The sequence below is a fragment of the Carlito syrichta genome, unplaced genomic scaffold (assembly GCF_000164805.1).
Source record: "Carlito syrichta isolate Samal-C Ts95f unplaced genomic scaffold, Tarsius_syrichta-2.0.1 Scaffold314855, whole genome shotgun sequence".
In the NCBI taxonomy this organism is placed as follows: Eukaryota; Metazoa; Chordata; class Mammalia; order Primates; family Tarsiidae; genus Carlito; species Carlito syrichta.
Genome location: NW_007258951.1, coordinates 108355 through 133640, shown reverse-complemented (window position 1 = coordinate 133640; position 25286 = coordinate 108355). Strand labels below are relative to the sequence as shown.

Sequence of the window (25286 nt, the reverse complement as noted above, 5' to 3'; positions counted from 1 at the left end):
TACAAAAAAAAGCCCTGGACCAGATGGCTTTCTAGCAGAATTCTACAAGACATTTAAGGAGGACTGATACCAATCCTACTGAAGGTATTCCAGGAGACTGAAAAAGATGGAACTCTCCCCAAATCATTTTACAAAGCCAATATCACATTGATACCCAAGCCAGGTAAAGACCCAACAAAGAAAGAGAACTACAGGCCAATATCTTTGATGAACATAGATGCTAAAATTCTCAACAAGATCCTAGCGAACCGGATTCAACAATACATCTCAAAAATCATCCATCATGACCAAGTAGGCTTCATACCAGAGATGCAAGGCTGGTTCAACATTCGTAAAACCATAAATGTAATTAAATACATCAACAGATGTCAAAATAAAAACCACATGATTATATCATTAGATGCAGAAAAAGCTTTTGATAAAATACAGCACCCCTTCTTGATAAAAACTCTCGAACATCTAGGCATACGGGGAACATACCTCAAAATAGTAAAAGCCATCTACGAGAAACCCACAGCCAGCATACTCCTAAATTGACAAAAATTGGAACCATTTCCCCTGAAAACTGGAACAAGACAAGGATGCCCACTCTCACCCATCCTGTTCAACATAGTATTGGAAGTCCTGGCTCAAGTAATCAGAGAAGAGAAGGCAATCAGGGGTATTCAAATAGGAAAACAGGAAGTCAAGTTATCTCTCTTTGCAGACGATATGACTGTATACCTTGAAAACCCAAGAGAATCTGTCAAAAACCACCTTACACTGATAAAGGCCTTTGGCAAAGTCTCAGGATACAAAATAAATGTACAAAAGACAATGGCATTTCTCTACACCAATAATAAATGAACAGAAACCCAAATAAAAAACAAAATTCCATTCACAATAGCCACAAAAAAAAAATGAAATACCTTGGCATCTTCCTAACCAGAGACGTGAAAGACCTTTACAATGAAAATTACAAAACACTGCTCAAAGAAACCAAAGATGACACAAACAAGCGGGAAAATATTCCATGCTCATGGATTGGAAGAATCAACATTGTGAAGATGTCCATCTTACCTAAGGCTTTCTACAAATTCAATGCAATACCCATCAAATTACCAGGAACATTCTTCTCAGACCTGTAAAAAACAACACAGGAATTCATATGGAAGCACACACGTCCAAGAATAGCCAGAAAGAACAATCCTCAGTAAAAAAAAACAAAGCAGGTGGTATCACGTTACCAGACTTCAAACTTTACTATAAAGCTACAATCATCAAAACAGCTTGGTATTGGTACAGGAACAGGCATATAAATCAATGGAATAGAATTGAGATTCCAGAAGCAAAATCTCAATTTCTCAACCAACTCATCTTTGACAAAGCCCCCACCACCTACCACTGGGGAGAGGAGAACCTATTCAGTAAATGGTGCTGGGGAAACTGGTTGACCACATGCAGAAGATTGAAACAGGACCCCTATCTATCCCCATACACAAAAATTAACTCCAAATGGATCAGAGACCTAAATGTAAAACCTCAAACCATAAGAACCTTAGAAAAGGAAGGAAATACCCTCCTGGAAATCGGAACTGGCATCCAATTCCTGAACAAAACCTGAAACCCACAGGTCATAAGAGAGAAGACAGACAAGTGGGACCTTATTAAACTGACAAGCTTCTGCAAAGTCAAAGAAACCATCAAGAGAGCAGGGAGTCAGCCTACAGACTGGGAAAAAGTATTTGCCAACCCCATGTCTGACAAAGGCTTAACATCTTGGATCTACAAGGAACTCAAACATGCTAAAAAGAAAAAAACAAACAACCCCATTATAAAATGGGCAAAAGATATGAACACACACTTCACAAAGGAAGACATCCGAACAGCCAACAGACACATGAAGAAATGTTCAACCTCACTAATCATCAGGGAGATGCAAATCAAAACCACACTGAGATACCACCTAACTCCAGTCAGAATGGCAATTATCAACAACTCAAAAAATAACAGCTGCTGGAGAGGGTGTGGTGAAAAGGGAATACTTCTACACTGTTGGTGGGAGTGTAAATTGGTGCAACCTCTGTGGAAAGCAGTGTGGTGATTCCTAAAAGCTCTAAATATCAACCTCCCATATGACCCCGCCATCCCTCTACTGGGAATACATCCTGAAGAACTCAAATCACTCTATGAAAAAGATACCTGCACACGTATGTTTATCGCATTGTTCACAATAGCAAGAATCTGGAAGCAACCATGCTGCCCATCAAAAGAGGACTGGATTAAAAAAATGTGGTACATATACACGATGGAATACTACGCAGCCATAAAAAAGAAATCAATCATGAATTTCGCAACAACCTGGATGGAACTAGAGTCTATAATACTGAGTGATCTCTTGCAGAAACAAAGATCTGAGTATCACATGTTCGCACTCATATAGTGGACCTTGAACATCCAATGTAATACTATAAGAAAATGACTGATAGTAGTGGGAAACTATGGGGGAGAAGAAGGGATTAACGGTAGTAAATATCTGTCTGGGGACGGGGAAACACCTCTTATCAACAAGGGTGCCTGAACGAAATGTACTTTTATACCTTAACTGTGCCCTACAATATCATAATAAAAAATATTGATTATAAAAAAAAAAAACACGATTGTGGATTGGAAATGTCTGACAAGTCTCTTGCAGGAAAAACCCCTCCCCTTTTCTCTCATCTAGCCTACCACCATGGCAGCAAATCATGTGACTAACCCACCCATCTGCCTGCTATCACCTGACATCAGTACCTGTGCTTACCTGCCCCTTCGTGATAATGTGGAGCAGACCACCACCCACTCTCCTTAATGATCTTCCCTCATCAAAGGGAAAGGTTAAAAGGACTCAACCATGAGTAGCCATTTGCCACTGCCTTACTAGACTCTGGTGTGGCCATGTGCTCTTTGAGCTATGGCTATTGCCATGTTTTCTAGCTTTGGCCCCCTCCTCTACCTTGGGGAGGTGAACTTCCTCTCTCTCTCCCTCTCTCTCATTTACTTTCTGAACAAATTATGTTTTCTAATCTAACTTCTGTGCAATTCTTAGTATCTTTCATTCAGCATCGGATGGCATACCAGACACACCCACACCCCCAGGAGGCCTGACCTAACATTCTGGAGGCCTTGCTGGGAGTGTGACCAAAACAGTGATATATTCATAAAAGAAAATATTCTTCAAAAGGGACAGGATTAATGGTGAAATACTGAATGCTTTTCCCCTCTTCATAGTAGAAAACAGACAATAGTGTTCCCGGCCCACCACCTGTGTTTGAAAATAAAGTCCCACTGGAACACAGCCACGCCCATTCGTTTGTCTGTGGTTGCTGACACACTGCAATGGCAGTTGAGGAGTTGCAACAGAGACCATATGGTGAACAGGCTCTATTTACTACTGGGCACTTTATAGAAAACGTTTGCCAACGTCTGCCCTTCAGCAATGAAAAGAAATGAGCTACCAAAGCATGTACCAACATGACTAAGTCTCAAAAACATGCTGAACGAGAGAAGCTTTGTATAAAAGAGGGCATATAAGGTTCTATTTATACAAAGCTCTAGAATTGGCAAAACTAACCTATATGGAGACTATCAACACCAGGTGCTGTGGGGGGTGGGATGGGGACCGACTGGTAAGGGATAGGAGGGTAATGTAAAGTTCAGGGCCTTGTCAGGGGTTTGAGTTTGACAAAGACTCTCTCCTTGGACCAAAACTTTAGTCAGGCTTCTCTGAGCCCTCTTTTTGACTACATCCTGACCTTAAGCAGGTTTACCTCTCTGCCCATGTAGAATCAAGTTTGAGAAAGAATCCTAAGACCATTTAGGGAAAACTCCCAGCCCTCAATATCTGATCACATTCCTCATCCCCCACCCTCCTTGTCTTATCACCCTGGCCTGCCTTCAGCAAGTAGTCTGCAGAGTTGGTCTAGCAAGAACTCCCTTGCCTCTGAAGTTTCCTCCTAGTAATTTTTCATCCACTGATCCCTCAACCCGGCTCCTTGGTTATAAATCCCCATCTGTCTTTGCTGTAGTTGGAGTCAAGCCCAATTTCTCTCCCTACTGCAAGACCCCACTATCACCAAGTGTCACACCCACCACCTATCATCACCATGCCCCCTTGAATAAACTCTGCCTTCCTGTCTTTAACAAGCATCATGCTTTTTTGTTTTAACAGTTGCACAGGTATCATCTCAGGAATGGTATCCCAAAGTTATGTGCATTTCATTGTATCTAAAATTATCTCCAAAATAAGAAAAAAGGAAGACTATACAAATTCTAGTTAATGATATACAAGTTGAAGAATTGGAGGAAAAGTGAACCAAATTCCTTTTTTAAAAAATGCACTGAAATAAGATGAACTGATGGATAAATGAAGGAATAGAGAGACAGATAAACATCATAAGGCATAGGAAAATGTTAATTCTCATATCTATATGGTGAAGACATGGGTGTTCACTGAAATTTCTCCTGATAACATGATGGAAGGAATATTTACCTGCTGTGAGACTGTCATAGACAATGAAAGTTAAAAGTTTTTTACCACTGTGTTTTATACATATTCATCCTCAAGACAACAAAGGGAAAATTCTTATATACAAGAGTCTTTATGATACAGCCTCATTGTGAGCAGAGGTGTACTAGTGAGGCAGGGGCCTTTCTGAAAAAGCAGAAAAAAGGGAAATAAGTTACTTCCTGATTTTCCTGATTCTTTATGCTACCTCTTTCTGGGGCTCTCTACTTTGGCGGGCTACATGTTTAGACTTTTGGTAGAATCCAATCAGAATAGTAATCCTGTGCAAATGGGACATGTAAATAAGGTGATTATGTAAAACCAGTCAATGTGCAACATGTAAGGCTAACAGTAGCCCCAAGCTATGGAAAATCCAATCAAAGTGTATGGTGCCAATATGTTACCATATAAGGAAGACAAAGGGGCTACAATGTAAAGGAAAGTTAACAAAGGTTGGATGCAAATCTGCTGAGCTGGTGCTGGCATGAATAAACACTGCTTCCTGGCAAGACGCCTCAATGTCCCATCTCTCTCTGTGGAAGAGTTCCTGCTTCATTTCAGCTGTGGGACATTTCTGACACTAAAGAGAGCTAAGCAACTTAAAGTTCTCTCATTGATGCAACAACTCCCTACAGTAGATCACATTCTAACATTCAAATCTGAGGGCAAGACTACCATTATATTTTAATGGTGAAGAGACATACTATGTTCAATTCCATACACAGGGAACATCATTTGGCCTGTACTCTAACTGAATCTGATACACTAACGTGCCCTATACATCTACATCTGCTCCCAACATTTCTATAGGGGAAAAGAGGTAATGGTGCTAACAGTAAAATGCAAAGAAAAGTTCAGTTCCTGTTGAATTTTAACCTTTTAAATCTTGTGCTATACTTTATCACACTGGAGTAGGTAGACACAAATATAGGCCTTGTTCCATGTACTTAGTGTGTTTCTATTTAAGACAATGAAAAACTATTGGAATTTTTATTTTTTTAGTCTTTTAAAGAAGACTTTTCATTACTTGAGGTCAAACTTGTCAGTCATGGGTAATCACAGCCTTGTCAATTCACAAAAAGACAAATAAAAACAATCTATGACTCACTTCCTCTATCCAAACCTACCCTCTGCCACAGTCAAATGTGTCTATTATTTTTGGGAAGGGCAAAAGACCCTTCCACAGCCTTCTGGGTTTCTGTTCCAGCTATGCGCCTGTAGTACTTTTTTACTTCCAACTCTTTAAGTTTTTCATAATTTGGAAATCAGCCTTTTAACAAACCTTTTTCTGCTGAATAATATTGTTTGATTATTTTAACTGTTTCTTATTTTCTTGCCTATAAATTAAGCTCATAGATTCACAAGGTTGGCACCAAAGGGAGTATAACAGTGGTCACAACAATTATATGAGAAATGTACTATTCTTATTCCTGTTTTACAGATAGGGAAAGTAAAGCATTACAGGTTAAGTAACTTTATTGAAACCATATAGTAAAAAGAGATGGCACACTCCAAAGAAGATATACAAACACAACAAGCATTGTATGAAAAGATATTCAACATCACTAATCATTAGGAAAGTACAAATCAAAACCACATAAGATGACGCTTGACATCCATTAAGAGGGCTACTATTAAAAAAACAAAATAAAAAGTGTTGACAAGAATGCAGAAGAATTAGAACTTTTGTACAATATTAATAGGATTGTAAAATGGTATAGCAACTACAAAGAACAGTAAGGAGGTTCCTCAAAAACTTAAAAATATAACTACCACACAATTCTGCAATCCCACTGTTAGGTATATATTCAAAAGAATCCAAAGCAGGGTCCAAATAGAGATTTCCATATCCGTGTCCACAGCAACACCAGCCACAACAGATAAGAGGTTGAAACAACAGAAATATTCACTAATGGAGAAATGAATAAACAAAATGTGGCATATACATACAAAGGAATATTATGCAGCCTTAAAAAGGAAATCGTACCACATGCCCAACATGGATGAACCTTGTGGACATTATGCTAAGTGTAATAAGCCAGCCACAATGAGGCAAATACCATATCATTCCAATTATATGAGGTACCCAGCCTAGTCAAATTCATAGAAACAGAAAGTAGAATGGTAGTTACCAGGAGTTGGGGGGGGCTGTCATTTAATGGGTGTAAAGATTAGATTTGCAAGATAAAAACATTTTAAAGATCTTTTTCACAGCAATGTGAATATAATTAACTCTACTAAACTGTACATTTAAAAATGGTTAAGATGGCAAATTTTATGCTATGTGTATACTTAGAAGGCTGAGGCAGAAGGATCGACTGAGCCCAGCAGGTCAACACTGGAGTGGCCATGAGTGTGCCACTGTACTCCAGTCTGAGTGACAGAGTGAGACTCCCAAAAAAAAAAAAAAATGCTGACTCAAAGGCAGGATTAATTCTAAATTCCATATTCTTTCAATTATGACTTTATCATAAATTAACTACATTCATTCATTAATTCAACAAGTATATGACTGCCTGTTATGTGCCAGGTAGACATACCAGAAATGCATCAGTTAATAAAAACAGACACAGATCCCTGCTCTTACACAGCTTAAGTGCTAACAAGTATAACTTATTATAAGAACACTTGAGTCATCTCTATAGTCAAAGAAACTTTGCCAATATTTTAGTATTACTTCAATGTTAGTTTGTTCCTCTCAAAAGCTATTAAAAAGCATGTCGAGATTTAAAGAATTTCCTTTCATTTTTCTTGATTCTTTATTCCTTGTATGCCTATCATTACTTTAAATTGCTGATTTTAAAAAGGGTAAAACAGAACAATACGGAAAGTCTTCATATTTTAACTCAGGATTTCAACTAAAGACATACCATTATTTAGCCTAGTTAAATACGACTATTACTCACATTATTTACTAAATCTCTGATTCAAATCCAAACAAGTTGGGTAATATTTGTCGGTTTCAGCTATATAGGCGGACTTTTATTTCTTTTGCAAATTTAGAGACATTGGCAACCCATTCAACTCTCTATATCTTTTCCACTCCTGCTCCCACTCCCAGATTACTCAATTTTTTTTTTTTTTTTTTGAGTCGAAGTCTCACTCTGTCACCTAGGCTGGAGTGCAATGGCATGCTCATGGCCATGCAGCCTCGACCTGCTGGGTTAAGGTGATCCTTCTGCTTCAGCCTTCCAAGTAGCTGGAACTACAGGCACGTGCCACTACATCCAGCTAATTTTTTATTTATTGTAGAGACAAGGTCTCACCTGTTGCCCAGGCTGGTCTCGAACCCGTGAGCTCAGGCAATCCTCTCACTTCTGTCTCCCACAGTGCTGGTATTACAGGCGTGAGCCACCACACTCGGCCACTCACTTAATTTCCATACTTATGACAAACAACCCTTCTACTCTGTAAAACCAGTTCAGAAAGACCCCTCAATGTATAATCAACCTCCACAAAAAAAAAAACTCCTATTTAAAACAAATGTTTAAAGAAAAAAAACAGATCCATAATATTAAATTAGTAAGCATCTTTTTTCTTCAAGAATTAAGCCATCAAGTTTCCCCAAAAAGCAAATCAGTTTAACATTCAAGTTACAAAAGCATCTTTCAAATTATATTTAGCAGCTAACAAGATTTAAACCTTTTCTTAACAGCTAAGCTTTTAAAATATTCTTCTGCAGTGTCTCTAATTTCACAGTTAGAGCTGAGGGTTTACATACAGTGACAAAAGTACCTTTGATGAGAAGTTCCAAAAACTAACTGGAATTCAAAATCCTAAAGCTAAGCCATCTTGCTAAGTAGACACAGTAGCTCAAAAGGGAAAAGAACAAGTATGCTAGAGAGATCCTCTATGCCTTGGTGAAGCATTCTTATGAATATTAAAACTTATTGTTTTGGTTACATACATTTCAAGCCTCACTCAGGTGTTAAGATCTGGACTCCCCACAAAATGTCCCTCAAACAGTATTAACCAGAGTAGTCCTTGGAAACTTTTTAGGAGCAAGATTCTTTTCAGATTGGGGAAAATAGGGAAAAGGTGACTATTTGCCTTTAAAATGAATACCACAAACCAAATTTCACCATGCAACCCCTTCATTTAACTGTAACAGAAAAACTAGTCTTCCTGGTTTTGATTTAAAATGCATTTCTTTATCAGAATCTGAAACAAAAATTATGCTGTAAGGACTTATAAGGCTCATTTTTTAAAAACTCATTTAAATATTCATAACATAGTATCACATGAAAAAAGGTAGAAGACAATACATAAAAAAGGATTCAAAAAAAGTATATAACTGTATATGACTCAGTTATCTTCCAGAAACAGGGCACTGTCTTTATTAAAGGTCTCACAACACCTAGCAGTAATCTCCTGTTACTTCAACTGAACAAAGCAGGGTAGCAGTTATCCTAATGTTATTAAACAGCTTGGGGATCAGAGAAGATCATTTTATATCAAGCATATATGATATATATGTATGTTTTCTGTATATATGTATTTTAAATACTGGGTCTATGCACAGAATATGTATGTATGCATAAAATATAGAGTAATATATGTGGACAGAAAAAAGTCTGGAAAGACAGAAATTCTAAATGAAGAGTGATTACATCTGGATGATATGAAATGTATAATTTAAATTTTCTATTGTGTTATTTGTCTTTCCTAACATGTCTACAACAAAGAAAGCCAAAATTTTTATTTTTACATTCCACTGAACTAGTTTCGATAGCAGAACTCTTTCCTCACATGGTATATCTTTTAAGTTCCACTAGGGAAGAATAATTTTCAAGTTATCTAAGACTTGAAAAATTTGTTTTTCTAAAACAGTCAACATTTCTAGGTACTCTGGTAAACTTGTTCCAAGTAAAAGGAAGCTTGGCCAGGCGCAGTGGCTCAAGCTTGGAATCCCAGCACTTTGGGAGGTAGAGGCAAGAGGACTGCCTGAGCCCACGGGTTCGAGACCAACCTGGGCAACTATATATCAAAAAATTAGCCAGGCATGGTAGTGCATGCCTGTAGTTCTGGCTACTTGGAAGGCTGAGGCAGAGGGATCACCTGAGCCCAGCAGGTTGACGCTGGGATGGCTGTGAGCATGCCACTGCACTCCAGCCTGGGCGACAGAGTGAGATTCTAACTCAAAAAAAAAAAGGAGCCAGGCTCAGTGGCTCAGCCTGTAATCCCGCACCTTGGGAAGCTGAGGTGAGTGGATTGCCTGAGCCCACGGGTTCGAGACCCGCCTGGGCAACTTGGTGAGACCTCATCTCTACAATAAATAAAAAAATTAGCCGGGTGAGGTAGTGTGCCCCTATAGTTCCAGCTACTTGGAAGGCTGAGGCGGAAGGATCACGGGAGCCCAGCAGGTCGAGGCTGTGGTGGCCGGGAGCAGCCACTGCACTCCAGTCTGGGCAACAGAATGAGACTCCAACTCGAAAAAAAAAAAAAAGGAAGCTTAACATGTGATAATTTCATATAATCAACTTTTAGATACTGCAAATCAAATTCTTTAAAGATTTACCTTCATCATACATTTCTTCTATTAAATAGGCCTCTGCTCGATCTTTCAGAGCATTCACATTGTCAGGTTCCATCTGTAAAACTTCAGAACATATTCTAATAGCTTCAACAGGCTTCTCGTCCTAAGAGTAAACGTAAGAAAAGGATTTATGGCTGTTATTTCATATGTTGAGCTTTTACATTTCTAGAAACAAATCAACTGTTACCTTAGAAAAGCAGTGGCAAATCCTTTCTTTTGAACGAATTGTATATTCAACAACGTTTGGCTCTGTTTTCATGACAGATTCATATTTGCTGGTCGCATCTGTGTATCTATGAAATAAGCAAATCATGATAAGGAACAAAGATTCTATATCCAGAGCTGTAGAAAGGCCCCTCTCCTCTTCACTATGTGTTGCTTAATCAATTCATTCCAGGTGAGCACACGCTATCATCATTACTTTTTCCTTACCAATCTAGAGAAACATGGAAGGTACACTCCATAATCAAGAGTTCGGAGATAAAACACTTAAACACATGAGATGCCGATGGACAAACCAAATCACACTTGTGAGTATCAATGATAAATTTCGTTGTTGAAAAAAGCTCATGATTTTGCAACTGAATAGAACACCTTGTTAAAGTCTGAGCACTTTCAACAATACAGAGATCAAATTTTATTTCTTGGTTACTACACACTTTCAAAATAATGGAGCCTATTACATGCCATTTTATATAATAAATGTCAGTATTCACCACTAAGTACAATGCAGTTCATACACAAGGAATCTGATTAAATTCTCAACTTTATAAGCTTTCTAAGAACAATAAAAGCTATTTCAGCATTTTCTTTAAACTGGTGAAAAGTTCTAGTCATGTTATATACTAAATTACTTTCCTCAAAAATGGCAAACTAAAAGATATATTTATATACTGTGGTGGCACATTACTCCCAAAGAGCTGAAGCTGTCACATGTAAATGCTGATGTATTAACACAGGGTTAAGTAAGACATTTAAAACAAAAGTTAGCTTCTGGGAAAGTGGAACAGATGTATTTTTCCTAGTTTCTTCCAGCTAAGTACAACTAAAAACCCTCGACATTATATCTACTTTTTTTAAATAGAAAACTTTAAAAGGAGGAAAGAAGAAGGTAGACTAACTAGTGACCTCAGGACGTGAGAGAAAACATAGTGGTATAGTCCCTGGGTTTCCTTCTTGTTTGATTTATGCTGACTTGGAGCTGAAGATGCCAGCAACACAGAAATGCCACAGTACAGAACAACAATAACAAAACTCAGAATTCGGCTTTCTCTAGCCAAAGAATCAAGGGAAATGATGAGAAGGGCAGCCTAGCAAGGCAGAAAACTTTGATATTAACAGCTCTATGCCAGCCAAACATTAAGAGAAAATTATGACCCCACCCCAGTCAATGCCAAGCAGAAAGACTAGATTTCCTCTCTGGTGAGGCTGTCACAAGGTTCCCCCTTCCCCTATGCCCCTAACCAAAGTAGTGGCTCCCCCATATTCCTACCAAAGTAGTGCCAGAGAAGGCCAAGTAGGAAGCCAGGACTTTCAATCCCAGCTGCTAATGAGTCCCTATCCCACTGCCCCAGTGGTGTCAGAGGGTAGGAGAAGCCAAAATCCTTACCTGTACCAAATGGTGGCAAGACACTCCCTGCCCCTTGAATATCAACAACAGACAAGTAGGAAACTTCTACTTCCATCTAGCAGTACCAAGGTGGTGTCCATGCACCCCTCCCCTGTTTTACTGGAACAATGTAAGAAAAAGCTAGCCAAAAGAGAAGGTTTAAATAAAAACCAAAGTCTTATAACATAAAATGAAAAGTCCAGATTTAAATTAAAAACTACCCATCATATCAAGAGCCAGAAAGGTCTCAAACTGAATGAGAAAAGACAATCACTAAAGGCTAACTACAAGAGGATAAAATGTCAAACTTATCTGACAAAGACTTTAAAGCAGCTATTTTTTTTTAAAAGAGGCATTACAAACAAGCTTGAAACAAATGAAAAAATAGAACATCTCAGCAAAGAATGGAAAGTCTCAGCAAAGAAACAAAAGATATAAAAAATAACCAAATAAAAATTTTAAAACTAAAAAATATAAAAGTGGAAATAAAAAGCCTCACTGAATGTGTTCAACAGCAAAAATGGCAGAGACAAAGAAAATAATCAGTGAAATGGAATAACAGAAATTACCAAACTGAACAACAAAGACAACACAGACTTTAAAAAAAATGAACAGACCCTTGGGGACCTGTGAGGCTATAACAAAAGATCTGATAACTTTATCATCATAACCCAAGAAGGAGGCGAGACAGCTGAAAAAGTACTTAAAGATATAATGACTGAAAACTTCTCAAATTTTAGGGACATAAACCTATACATTCAAGAAGAGAATTCCAAATAAACACAAAGAAATCCATGCCAAGACCCATCAGAATTAAATGAAAAAAAAATCTTAAAACCAGTAAGAGGAAAATGACACCTTACATTTAGAGATAAAAACATGAAAATGACAAAATTTTTTATCAGGAACCATAGAGGCCAGAAAGAAGTGGTACAGATTTTTCAGGTGCTGGACAAAAAGAACTGTTAAGTCAGAATCCTACATTCAGAAAAAAATCTCCTCCAGGAATCAAAAGGAAATCAAGACACTCTCAGATAGAGGAAAACTAAAGAATTTCTCACCAGCAGACCTACCCTACAAAAAGTTCTCTAAGCAGAAAGGAAAGGATAAAAGATGGAAACTTGGAGCATTAAAAAAAAGGAGAAAGAACCTGATAAACAAAAATATAGGTACATACTCTAGGCTTTTTTCCTCCTCTTGGGTTTTCTAAATTATGTTTGATGGTCAGAGTAAAATTTATAAAACAATATGATGTGGTTCAGCAAATATTTAAAACAATTATACTATAGATAGAAAAGGGTGAAGAGACTTAAGGTCCTGTTACTCCACTCAACTGTCACGATGACATCAAGTAGAGTGTAACAAGCTGTGTTATACTTACACCAAATACTTTAAAAGGCTATACAAAGAGATATACTCAAAGATTCTATAGGTGAATAAAAACTGAATTCTAAAAAAAAGTTTAAATAACCAACAGAAAGATAGGGAAAAGAAAGCAGAAAAACAAAGAACAACAAAAAAATAGATGGCAGACATAAGCCCAAACATATCATAATTATATTAAATGCAAATAGTCTAAGTTCAATTAAAAAAAACAGATTAGCAAAGTGCATTCGAAAAACATGATCCAACTACAGGCTGTTTGCAAGAAATTCACATCAAATATAATACAAGCAGGTTGAAAGCAAAAGATTACACCAGGTAAACAGAGGAAAGGCACAAAAGCTATAATGTCACATAAATAAAGTAACAAAGAAAATTACCAGAGAGGAATAATTTAGAATGATAGAAGAGTAAATCCACCACATGTGTATACAACTCCACATGTGTATACACCAAACAACACAACCGCTAAGAAGATGAAATGAGGTCAGACATGGTGACTCGCACTGTAATCACTACACTTTGGGAGGCCGAGGCAGGAGGATCACTTGAACCCAGGAGTTTGAGATCAGCCTGGGCAACATAGTGAGACCTTGTCTCTAATTATAAATACATACATACATATATACGACAAAATAATAAGCTAAAGAATAGGAAAAAATATTTGTAAACCACATATCTGACAAAGGACTAGCATCTAAAAAATCTAAAGGACTAATCAAAACATCACAATTCAGGAATTAAAAAAGCAAACACGGGCAAAAAACATAAAAGGACACTGTACAAAAGAAAATATATAGCTGGCAAATAAGCACATGAAAAGATCAATCATTAGCCATTAGGAAAATGTAAATTAAAACTACAATGAAATATCATAACACACCTATGAGAATGGCCAAAATTTTAAAAAATGTAACACCAAATGGTGTCAAGGACATGAAAAAACAGGATCACTCATGTTACTAGTAGGGTCGTAAAATGGTACAGCTACTCTGCAAATCAATTTGTCAATTTTTTCTGAACTAAACATGCAACTACCACACAGTCCAGCAATTACATTCTTGGCATTTATTTGTCCCAGAAAAATGAAGATTTATGTTCACAAAAAGATCCATACACAAAAGCAGTATTATTCATAACAGCCAAAAAATAGCCCAGATATCCCTCAATGGATAAATGGTTAAATAAACTGTGATACAGCCAATCCATGGACACTACTTAACAGTAAAAAGGAAGGAAATATTGGTACATACAACAGTCTGGATGAATCTCCACAAAGTTGGAACTTTTATTTTTTTATTTTTATTTTATTTTATTTTATTTTATTTTTGAGTCAGTCTCACTCTGTTGCCCAGACTGGAGTGCAGTGGCCACTCCTGGCCACCGCAGCCTCGACCTGCTGGGCTCCGGCGATCCTTCCGCCTCAGCCTTCCAAGTAGCTGGAACTACAGGCGCGCGCTACTACGCCCGGCTAATTTTTTGATTTATTGTAGATATGAGGTCTCGCCAAGTTGCCCAGGCGAGTCTCAAAGCCGCGGGGCTCAGGCAATCCACTCACCTCAGCCTCCCAAAGTGTGGGATTACAGGCTGAGCCACCGAGCCCGGCTAAAGTTGTAACTTTTAAAAAGCCAATCCTACCAACTGTAGTGTCATGCACGCAAGTAGTTCAAGCTATTCAAAAAACTGAGGCAGAAGGATCGCTTGAGACCAGGAGTTCAAGGTTGCAGTGTGCCATGACTGTGCTTGTGAATAGCCACTGTACTCCAGCCTGGGCAACACAGTGAGAACCCATTTAAAAAAAATAAAACGCCAATCCCCAAAACTTACATACTGTACGATTCCATTTATATGACATTTTTGAAATAACAAAACTCTAGAACTTGAGAACAGATTAGTGTTGCCAAAAGCTAAGGAAGGGACAGGGACAGGAAGGATGTGGGAGTGGCTATAAAAGGGCAACTCCTCATCCTTGTTGTGATGGAATTATTCTGTATCTGGACTGTACCAATGTCAATATTCTGATTGTGGTTATTTTTCTACAGTTTTGCAAGATGTTGGGGAAAACTGAGTAAAGCATTCTCATTACAGCAACTTACAAAGACATCAGGAGTAGGGGAGTCGGAGCCTCCCCCTCTTAGGTAGTATTATGTACAATGCCCTGTACTCTCTTCAATCCTCCTACAGATCCCTTCCAAACAACACTCTCACAGCACACTCACACAGACACAACCCCTCATTTCTGCCAATGCCTACTTATTCTTTAAGATCAGGATTTCAATATCTATCACATTCTCCAAAAAGCTTCTCTTCTTTACCCTTGGTCTTCACCATCCTGGATTAGATTAATTATCCCTCTCTGGTACTCTCATTATAATCTGTATATTCTATCACTTTGGTATCAAATATCATTCAGTAATCAGTTTATATTTCTGTCTACTATACTATGCTGTTAACTTCTTAAGAACAAAAACTAATTCATTTCTGTGCCCTCAGTATACGGCTCAGTGCCCGATATAGGAGATAATAAATATTTGGTGTAAATAAGTCTATTGATAAAGATACTATGCAGTTAGTATTATGGTTATTTATTATTACTAATTAGTTATATTCTTTCTTATTCCAAAAATGTACAATTCTGGTAGCTGTGCTAAGGCCCAAGGCTATCTAGAATGCCATCCTCAGTGGCTAAGAAGTAAAACAGCAAGCAATTCATCAATATTTCATTCGTGTCCAAAACCAGACATATAAGGAAAGACTGGATGGTCAGGACAACCATATTCTTACCTGCCATCTCTGATGAGTTCTTCAGCTGATTCAATCAGCTTATTAAGTTTCTTTACTTGTTTATAGTGTGCAAAACACCGTTTATGGTCCTGGTCAAGTTTAAGACATTCACGAACTTCACTGCTCATGTATTTAAAAAAAGGAAAATATTCCAAGTTAAAGTAATTAATGAGCACCTTTCCATACTAAATACAGAAATCACAATAAAAGTATTTTTGTATGTAACAAACAAAACATACTGAGATTTAATTTGCTATATACACTTTTATATATGCCATTGCACCATGCATGTATTTATCAATTAAAATTAAAATGACTTATGCAGAGCTATACATTAAATACTCCATTTTGTTTCTGCAAATATAATAAACTTGGGGAAAACACAAAATATACAAATGAATATACAATTTTTAAAAAGGCTTAACTACAATTTTATTAATTTTAATTTATTAATTTTATTAATATTAAAATTTTTTCCAAAGATGGGGTTCTCTTACTGCCAACAATTAAAAAAAGATCAGACATGTATGTCGCTAGAACTGACCTGAGGGACAGTTCGTGGTCTCCTAGCTGGTAGTACAGTGTGCTGATTTTATAAAACGCCTCAGTATTATCATTCTTCAATTTTGATGCAGCTTTTAAGTCACTTATAGCTTTCCTAGGTTCTCCTTCTTGTATAAAACATTCAGCTCGAAGTTCCCGTAGTTCTGCATCCCAAACACAAACCTTGAGAAACAAAAGAACTAGACTTTAAGAAACAATAAATTATGCATTCATTATCATATCTCACACGTTTTTGTCTATATATTTATCAACATAAAACACTCTCAATTATTGTGATAACTTAAATAGCGTAAACTGCATTTAAAAGTGTGATACAATTTGAATGTGACAAAAATGTTATGGCAAATTGCTTCTCCAATGCTATCATATATAAATTCTAATAGGGAACGAATACAGGTAATAACAAGGCCCTTTTCCTACCTCCTCCAATTATTTAATTATAAAACATTAAAAATAAGAAAACATTGCAAGCATTGGTGTTAGGCAAATAATAATAATAATAATAATAATAATAATAAATACATAGATATATAAGGAAAGAAAAAAAGTTTTTCAAAAGAGCAAGAAAAATTTTAAAAAAAGAAAATTTCAAAACATAACATTTACTATTAAAGGGTTGTCCCCAGTAAAGCAAATTTTAAAAGAATAGTCTATTATCAGATTTTTGTATTTAATTAGTAATTTTAATTTCTAGTTGAAAAGTAAGCCAGGTTCAGTGGCTCAGCCTGTAATCCCAGCACTTTGGGAGGCCGAGGTGAGTGGATTGCCTGAGCCTGCGGGTTTGAGACCAGACCGGGCAACTTGGCAAGACCTCAACTCTACAATAAATCAAAAATTAGCCAGGCATGATAGCGTGGAGGTTGAGGCTTCATCACTCCTATTTTATCAACATCTAACAACCAGGTTTAGTAAACACACCAGTATTCTTCCAAATATAAACCCAAAAGCTCACCAAAAGGCCTATGGAAGAATCTGTACATATTTTTTAGAGCTGTTCAAAAATTATATTGACTTTTCACATGCATAAAGATACTAAAATCAACCTTACACATAAAGTAAATATCATGGGCAATAAGTTAGGTCAAAATAGTTTAACTACTGAAAGGTAAAAATTAAAACTTTATACTTCCTTAATAAAACATTAACAAAATAATTTAGTAAAACATGAATTCCATGGTAAAATTATCAAAGAAATGCCTATATCAGAGGTTTAATTAAATTAAACTATACATCAAAGTGCTGTAAAAACCATAAATAAATACGAACTGTGACCTCTTCCAATCAAATATTTTAGTAAACTTCCTTCTGAAATAATGTGTCATTATGTCCTTCAGAGGCAAGGAAACCCTAGGTTTAAGTTTCCCTAGGTAGAATCCTCTGGATTCTACCAACTCTTTGTCTACCTTCTTGTTTTTTTTATTTGTTGTTTTTTTTCTTGAGTCAGAGTCTCCCTCTATTGCCCAAGCTAGAATGCAGTAGCACACTCATGGCCACCATGGTCTCAACCTGCTGGGCTCAGGTGATCTTTCCGCCTTGCCTTCCAATAGCTGGAAATACAGGCATGCGCTACCACATCCAGTGTATTTTTTTATTTATTGTAGAGATGAGGTCTCACCAAGTTGCCCAGGCTGGTCTCGAACCCCTGAACTCAGGCAATCCTCTCACCTCAGTCTCCCCAAGTCCTGGGACAGGCTTGAGCCACCACGCCCAGCCTATCTACCTTCTTTTCTAGGAATTCTTCACTCTAAACACTCCTCTTTCCTCCTAAACATCATTTTTACTTTTTATTTAATTAATTCTTCCCCCAAAAAGTTTTCTTTCCCCAAAAATACAAAACCAAATCAAAATAGAAAAGTCAGCAATGTGTAAAAATATGTAATGCTCACTCCACAACACATTCGTACATTTACTGAAAACTTCAGAACAAAATTTGATTTATATAAACACAACCTTGTATTTAAGAACTGGAAGCTCTAGCTGGGCTCAGTGGCTCAGCCTGTAATCCCGTGCCTTTGGGAAGCTGAGGTGAGTGGATTGCCTGAGCCCACGGGTTCGAGACCCACCTGGGCAACTTGGTGAGCCCTCATCTTTACAATAAATCAAAAATTATCCGGGCGTGGTAGTGCATGCCTGTAGTTCCAGCTACTTGGAAGGCTGAGGCGGAAGGATCACCGGAGCCCAGCAGGTCGAGGCTGCGGTGGCTGGAAGTGGCCACTGCACTCCAGTCTGGGAGACAGAGTGAGACTCCAACTCAAAAGACAAAAAAAGAACTGGAAGCCCAAGGACCAATCTGATCGTATCCTGTCTAGATTTTCTGTGGTGTGTAACATGTCAAATTACATAAATATGCCTTACAATAAAAAGCAGCACGTTAGGCTACTCAATTGCAGTAACTAAGAAACTTACCTCTAAAATCTTATCAAGGAAGGATATAGCAGCCATATAATCTGCACTTTCAAAAGCATCAAGCGCTTGTGAACGCAAACGCTGCATTTCATCAGATTTCATAAGCTGAGACTGGGCTTCCTTTTCTTCATTATCACTTGGATTAGACTTGAGCTATAACAATAAAAAATTAAATTAAGCAGGATTTTAATCTCTTAAATCTAATACCCATAATATAACCATTCAAATACCTAAGTTCACTGGGGGAAAAGGAAAAAGTGAAAACTGGCTTGTCCAGTGACTTGCTTCATCGTGGGAAGCAGCAGTGAAGGCATCTTATTTCTACCAATATGGTCCACAAGCATGTATGATGGACTGGACTCAGGAGACATGGGTGCTCCCAAACCAGAAAGCAATTATGTTTAGGAATGTGAAAGAATAGAGAAGAACAGATTAAAGAAAACATCTTTCTCACTTTCTGACATGCAGTTCTGAAGAATAAACTGAGTTTCCTTTATTTTGCTTTCTAGTTATACTTCATAAGTACTTTTTTAAAAGCATATAATTTTACCAGAAAAATGAAAAACATAGGGAAACTGAGGAAAGGGACAGTGCTTTTGGAGAGGCCATAGAATTAAAAAAGGTTTGGTATCAGATGTAGTAAGAAAAAAATTACAAGAAAACGTAAGAGTAATACCTTTCTAAAGGTTAATTGATGTGGTTTTGGGAGGTCTGCACATTGTCTCTTTTTAAAATTACTATGAAGGTATAATTTATAGACCATAAAATTCACTCATTTTGAGCATACAATTCTATGATTTTTAAATAAATAAATTTACCAAGTTTTAAACCCATCACCACAGTTTTAGACCATTTCCATTACCCCAGTAAGATCCCTGATAATTCATTACCACTCCCAGTCCCATGCACAAGCTCTCAACAATTCCTTCCTCCAGATGGAAAACCTCAAGCTTAATGTCTCAGACAAAACAGGTGCAAGGGATGGGTAAGATTATAGTTGATATGTAATTCTTGAAATCTAGCTATTGTTACTAAGATGGAAGAATTGATGGGTTCCAATTCTGGGTGAGTTATAGACAAGGGACGGTTAATTCTAGAACTCTCCTCCCTCAATGGGTCAATTATATTCCATTCCCCTTGGTGGATTTATTTATAAAATATATTCCTGGTTCGAGAGGACACTCCAAATGAGAAATGTTACAAATATTATTTCTTGGTAAGGGCTCTATACTTGTCTGTTTTGTCTATTAAGGATATTTTAGGTCTTCTATATTGCTTACCTTAACACTTGACTTTTTGTTTTTTGAGTTGGAGTCTCACTCCATTGCCCAGGCTGGAATGCAGTGGCATGCTCACACCCACCCCAGCGTTGACCTGCTGGGCTCCGGCAATCCTTCCACCTCAGCCTTCCAAGTAGCTGGAACGACAGGCGCGCGCTACCATGCCTGGCTAATTTTTTGTAGAGATGAGGCTTTGCCAAGTTGCCCAGGCTGTTCTCAAACACATGGGCTCAGGCAATCCCCTAATCTCGGCCTCCCAAAGTGCTTGGATTACAGGTTACGGCGTCTGGCCTAACCCTTGACTTTTGAGGTCAAAGTATTAAAGTATTCATTGGTAACCAGGAAGTGGTAACATCCACTTGCCCTGGGGGAGGATAGTCCCTGAAAGACTGCATCATCTAAATTTTAAGGGTGTTGCTTTGCAGCATGGCATGCTTGTCTGTGTCTGCTTTAACATTCTTAGGGTTGTCTTGACTACTTCTGATAGACCACACTGGAGACAGTATGAAAGTGTGTGGGCTGTTATTTTGCTCTGGGTAAAAAATGTATTGATAGCTTGTTTTCTATATGTACACTACTGACCATTTTGGATATAATGTATTACAGACTGCCTCCTCTGGATGAAATTTGCATCTTTTTTCTTTCAAACTTTAGAGTCTAATTCTTCCACAAATATTTCTTGTTGGAAGGTGAAGAGAGAATCCCTGAATCTCAATATTGAGGATGGAGGGTTCAGACTCAGTGTTCAGATAATGGCAATGGAAAAGAAGCAGTGAGCTCAGGTAACCTGGGCCTCTTTGGGGCCAGGAGGAAGGTGCAGAATGGGGAGAGGATTCTTCCAAGGAGATAAAAAAGGAGTTGGATAAACAAACTAAGGACTTTCTTAGAACCCTGGAAATTCAAAGAGAATTGATATAAAGATTTTTATTACTACCATGAGACCGATCATCCCCTCATTTTCCAGGACATTTGCATGTGGGGAATGGCCCTTGCTGATAATTCCCTCATCCTTCCTTTTCTCATTTATCTTGACATCCCTTCACTCCCTTAGGGCTTTCACATTTCTGGCCCTTTCAGACAAATCCCTTCCTACAAAAGTATTTTTCACTTCTCACCATGTTCTTTGGTCCCTGAGCTTCCAGATAAAAACCTATAAAAAAAGTTATGGAATCGAGGCTTGTTGAAAGAGGTGATCTGTCCTCTAATGACTACACCACTACATCTGACACCTCAAATAAAAACAGTGGGCTGGCAGTTGTAGTATGCAGCTTTCTCAGATGGTCCCTAGTGATCCCCACTTCCTGGCATTCATGCCTTTCCGTAATCCTCTCTCTTGGAGTATGAGGTAGACCTGGTAGCTCCTTTTAACAAAGGGAATAACAGAAGAGATAGGATGTGACTTCCTTATTAGGTCACATAACACTGACTTCCACCTTGCTAGTACACTCTCACCCACACGCTCACTCACTTGGATGAAGCAAGCCACATGCTGTGAGATGCTTTATGAGACCCATGTGAGGACCAATAGGTGCCTTCAGTCAACAGTCCAACAACTCAGAGGAAGTGAATCCTGACAACAACCAAGTAAGTTTAGGAGCAGATCCCATACCTTGACTGAAACTGTGACTCTGGAGCAGGAGGCCCAACTAAGCCATGCCCAGATTCCTAACCCCATGAACTGCAAGATCATGTAAATGTCTCTTACTTTAAGCTGCTAACTTTGGGTAATTTGGGGTTTTTTTGTTTTTTGAGTTGGAGTCTCACTCTGTCGCCCAGGCTGGAGGGCAGTGGCACACTCCCGGCCACCGCAGCCTCAACCTGCTGGGCTCCAGCGATCCTTCCGTCTCAGTCTTCCAAGCAACTGGAACTACAGGCATGCGCTACCACGCCCAGCTAATTTTTTGTAGAGATGAGGTCTTGCCAAGTTGGCCAGGCGGGTCTCGAACCCGCGGGCTCAGACAATCCACTCACCTCAGCCTCCCAAAGGCGCGGGATTACAGGCTGAGCCACCGAGCCCAGCCTGGTAATTTGTTATCTAGCACAGATAACTAACACAGACGTTCCATAGTGTGTAAGTTTTACCATTTCTCAGTGGTCAGGTTGAGAATATTTCCAAACAAATGTTGTACTATGAATGTTTTCACATAAAGTCTAAATGAATAAATTAACTAAGCCCTAGTCCTGACTTAATTACTATCTACATGTTGTCTGCATTTTCTCTGCCAATAAAAGTGGGATAATAATGCCACACCCTGTAGAAAGTCACTGAGAGATTAAAAAGATACTCCATGTAACATATAACAAGTACCCCAAAAGTATGTATCTTTTAATGCACACTTTTAAAAGATGCTCAATTTACTTCCCATTGAAATATACATCAACCAACTTAAACTAGGTACCCTCTGTTAAAGTTGCAACAATCAGTGTCCTAGAACATTAGGACCTTAATTTGACTCCTCTAAAATCAAAATAAAGTTAGATTTTGGCATAAAACATACTCACTGAACTGCCTGTTCCTCAAGAATCTAATATCTCTAATCCTATTAGATCTAATTATGGTTTTGGGGGTAAGTAGCACAAAGTTAAAAATTTCATATATTATTTAACATATAAAAATATGTAATACTTGAGGCATATGCAACATTCTAGAATCTACCTTCACATATTCTTCTGCGGTCTTCATTAAGAGAACTATACAAAAATAATACTAATTTGAATGGCCAAAAAAAGGAAAAGAAAGAAAAGGAAAGAAAAACCAGGAAGAACAGAAAGAATCAAATTTTTTTTAGAAACAATGGCATACCAGTCAAGAAGTAGGTGATTGAATTAAAGCATTCTAAGAGCCTTGTGCTTTGATTACCTTATTAAACATGCATGTTAAAGTTCCTGAGGTGATGACTAAGAGAAAAAGATATAGTACATAAAACAGTACAGAAAGAACTAACTAAGGAAGAATCTCAATCAACTGGGGGATGGGGAGAGAGCAGGAGAAAGGTGGACTGACAGAAAAGAAATAGTTGGATAAATAGAATCCAATAGAAACATACAAAAGACCAAGAGTCTTCTCCTGAGGCTACTCCTCAACTACTCAGAGGCTGAAGCAGAAGGATCCCTTGAGGTCAGGAGTTTGAGACTGGCCTAGGTGAGATGCTGAGACCTCTATCTTGGAGGGAGGGAGGGAGGGAAGCCTTTCTTGCACTAATGAGGTTAGCAAAAATCATCACACTGCCGCTTCGCACCAAGAGTGGTTGTAGATTGGCGCACCTAGAACTCGCCTATGTTGCTGGTGGAAATATAAATCCACGTAGCCACTTAACAGGTTCATGCCAAATTATTCTGCCAGGTTAAAAATACTCATAACCTTCAAAGCAGCAACCACCCTCTGTGGCAGATACTTTACAACAGTGATTCTCAGAGGACCCAGGAACCTCTGAAGTCCTCAATGCTCTTTCAGGGATCCGCAGGAACAAATGTATGAATAAAAGAAAAAGAGTTCAGTCGAGCGTGGTAGCTCACGCCTATAATCCCAGCACTTTGGGAGGTGGAGGCAAGAGGATTGCCTGAGTCCAGGAGTTCAAGACCAGTCTGGGCAAACTGGCAAGACCTTGTCTCCACAATAAATCAAAAAATTAGCCTGTAGTTCCAGCTACTTGGAAGGCTGAGGCAGAAGGATCACCTGAGCCCAGTAGGTCGAGGCTGCGGGGGCCGTAAGCGAGCCACTGCACTCCAGCCTGGGTGAGGGTGAGACTCCTACAAAAGAAAAAAAGAAAGAGCTCATTCAAAGGACAAGATAATCAATGGATTTTTTTGTCACAAACAAAGCACTAAAAGTTCACTGACTAGGTTTCAGAGTCCACACTTCTGGCAGTATATCAAAGAATACTCATAACTCTCTAAAAAGAATATAAAAATATTTTTCCTTCTCCAACTGCACATCTATAAGGCCAAATTATCTTCAATGTGCATCAACCAAAACATAAATCACAACAGAGTGAATATGGTTGCAGATGTGAGAAACCAGCTGTCTTCAATTAAGACAAATATTAAAGAAATTTGCAAAAAATGTGAAACAGTACTATTAATATTGAAATTTTTGTTTTTGAGAATATAGTTTTTTTACACAAAGCTGTTTCTACTAACATGTCTTAACTTTTAATTAATAAATATTTTTATTTTCTCTAATTTCTACTATAGTAAACATTGATAAACAAAGCTCTTCGGAGTCCTCAATATTTAACACTATGAGATCCTGAAACCAATCCTGAGAACTGCTGTTATAGAGAGACTCAGCATGTGCAAGGAAAACGGACAAGATCCTTCACTGAAGCTGGCACAGAGGATAAGCTCAAATATGTGTTTTGTTCATAACTAAGACTTAACTAGAAATGAAATGGGCAAATGTAAAGGATAATGTCCCCTAATTGTAAAAAACAAACAAAAAACCTACAAAATTCCAAAAAATTATCCTATTCCACTATAGTTTTTAGTTTGTTTTGTTTTGAGAGACAGGGTCTCACTCTGTCACCCAGGCCACAGTGTGCAGTGCTGCAATCATAGCTCAATGCTGCCTGACTCCCAGACTTAAGCAATGCTCCTGCCTCAGCTTCCTGAGTACCTGGGACTACAGGTACACACCACCACATCCAGATTACTTTTAAGTTTCTTTTAGAGACAGGTCTCACTATGTTGCCCAGGCTGGTCATGAAGCACCATTCAATTTTTAATCAAACCAACCTGTTATCTCAAGTTCCATCTCCTCCAAACTCTTAGCAGCAACCACCCTTCCTCAAAACATTTAAATTACTTTAAGACACCCTTAAATATGGAAGTAACCTAAGAAAACATCTTGCCCAATCAACTCTAACTTTATAAATAACAGGACTGAATCTCACATACTGTAAAACAACTTGCCCAGCATCACACAATTAAGAGAAACTGAAGTAAGTCTGCTGACTGTTTGAGTCTCCATCTTATCTTGTTACCTAGACAGCTCATCTGTCAGCTTCTTACAAGCTTCTATGTACTATTAATCTTGCACATGTTTAGGACTGATTTCCTCCAACTGAAGTGTAAACTGCCAAATATACACCTTAATGTCTACTTTGCATGCCTACTAGAGGTGCCTCCTATTTTTCTTTTTTATTTAGGAATATTATCCATGAGCTAGGTTTTGCTGTCTCCAGTTTACAGATAAAGAAA

At 38.0% G+C, this 25286-nt stretch overlaps 1 protein-coding gene across 1 annotated transcript in view; it reads right to left on the bottom strand.

Moving 5' to 3' along the window:
* The window catches only part of DNAJC3 (DnaJ heat shock protein family (Hsp40) member C3), a gene marked incomplete at its 5' end in the record, with an annotated part of 88168 nt that overhangs the window by 4744 nt on the left and 58138 nt on the right, over positions 1 to 25286 (bottom strand). The window contains 5 exons of the mRNA XM_008072114.1: positions 10044 to 10164; positions 10249 to 10354; positions 15838 to 15957; positions 16382 to 16563; positions 18808 to 18960. Of these exons, the coding sequence (XP_008070305.1) occupies positions 10044 to 10164; positions 10249 to 10354; positions 15838 to 15957; positions 16382 to 16563; positions 18808 to 18960 (682 nt within the window). The remainder of the gene's footprint in view (positions 1 to 10043; positions 10165 to 10248; positions 10355 to 15837; positions 15958 to 16381; positions 16564 to 18807; positions 18961 to 25286) is intronic.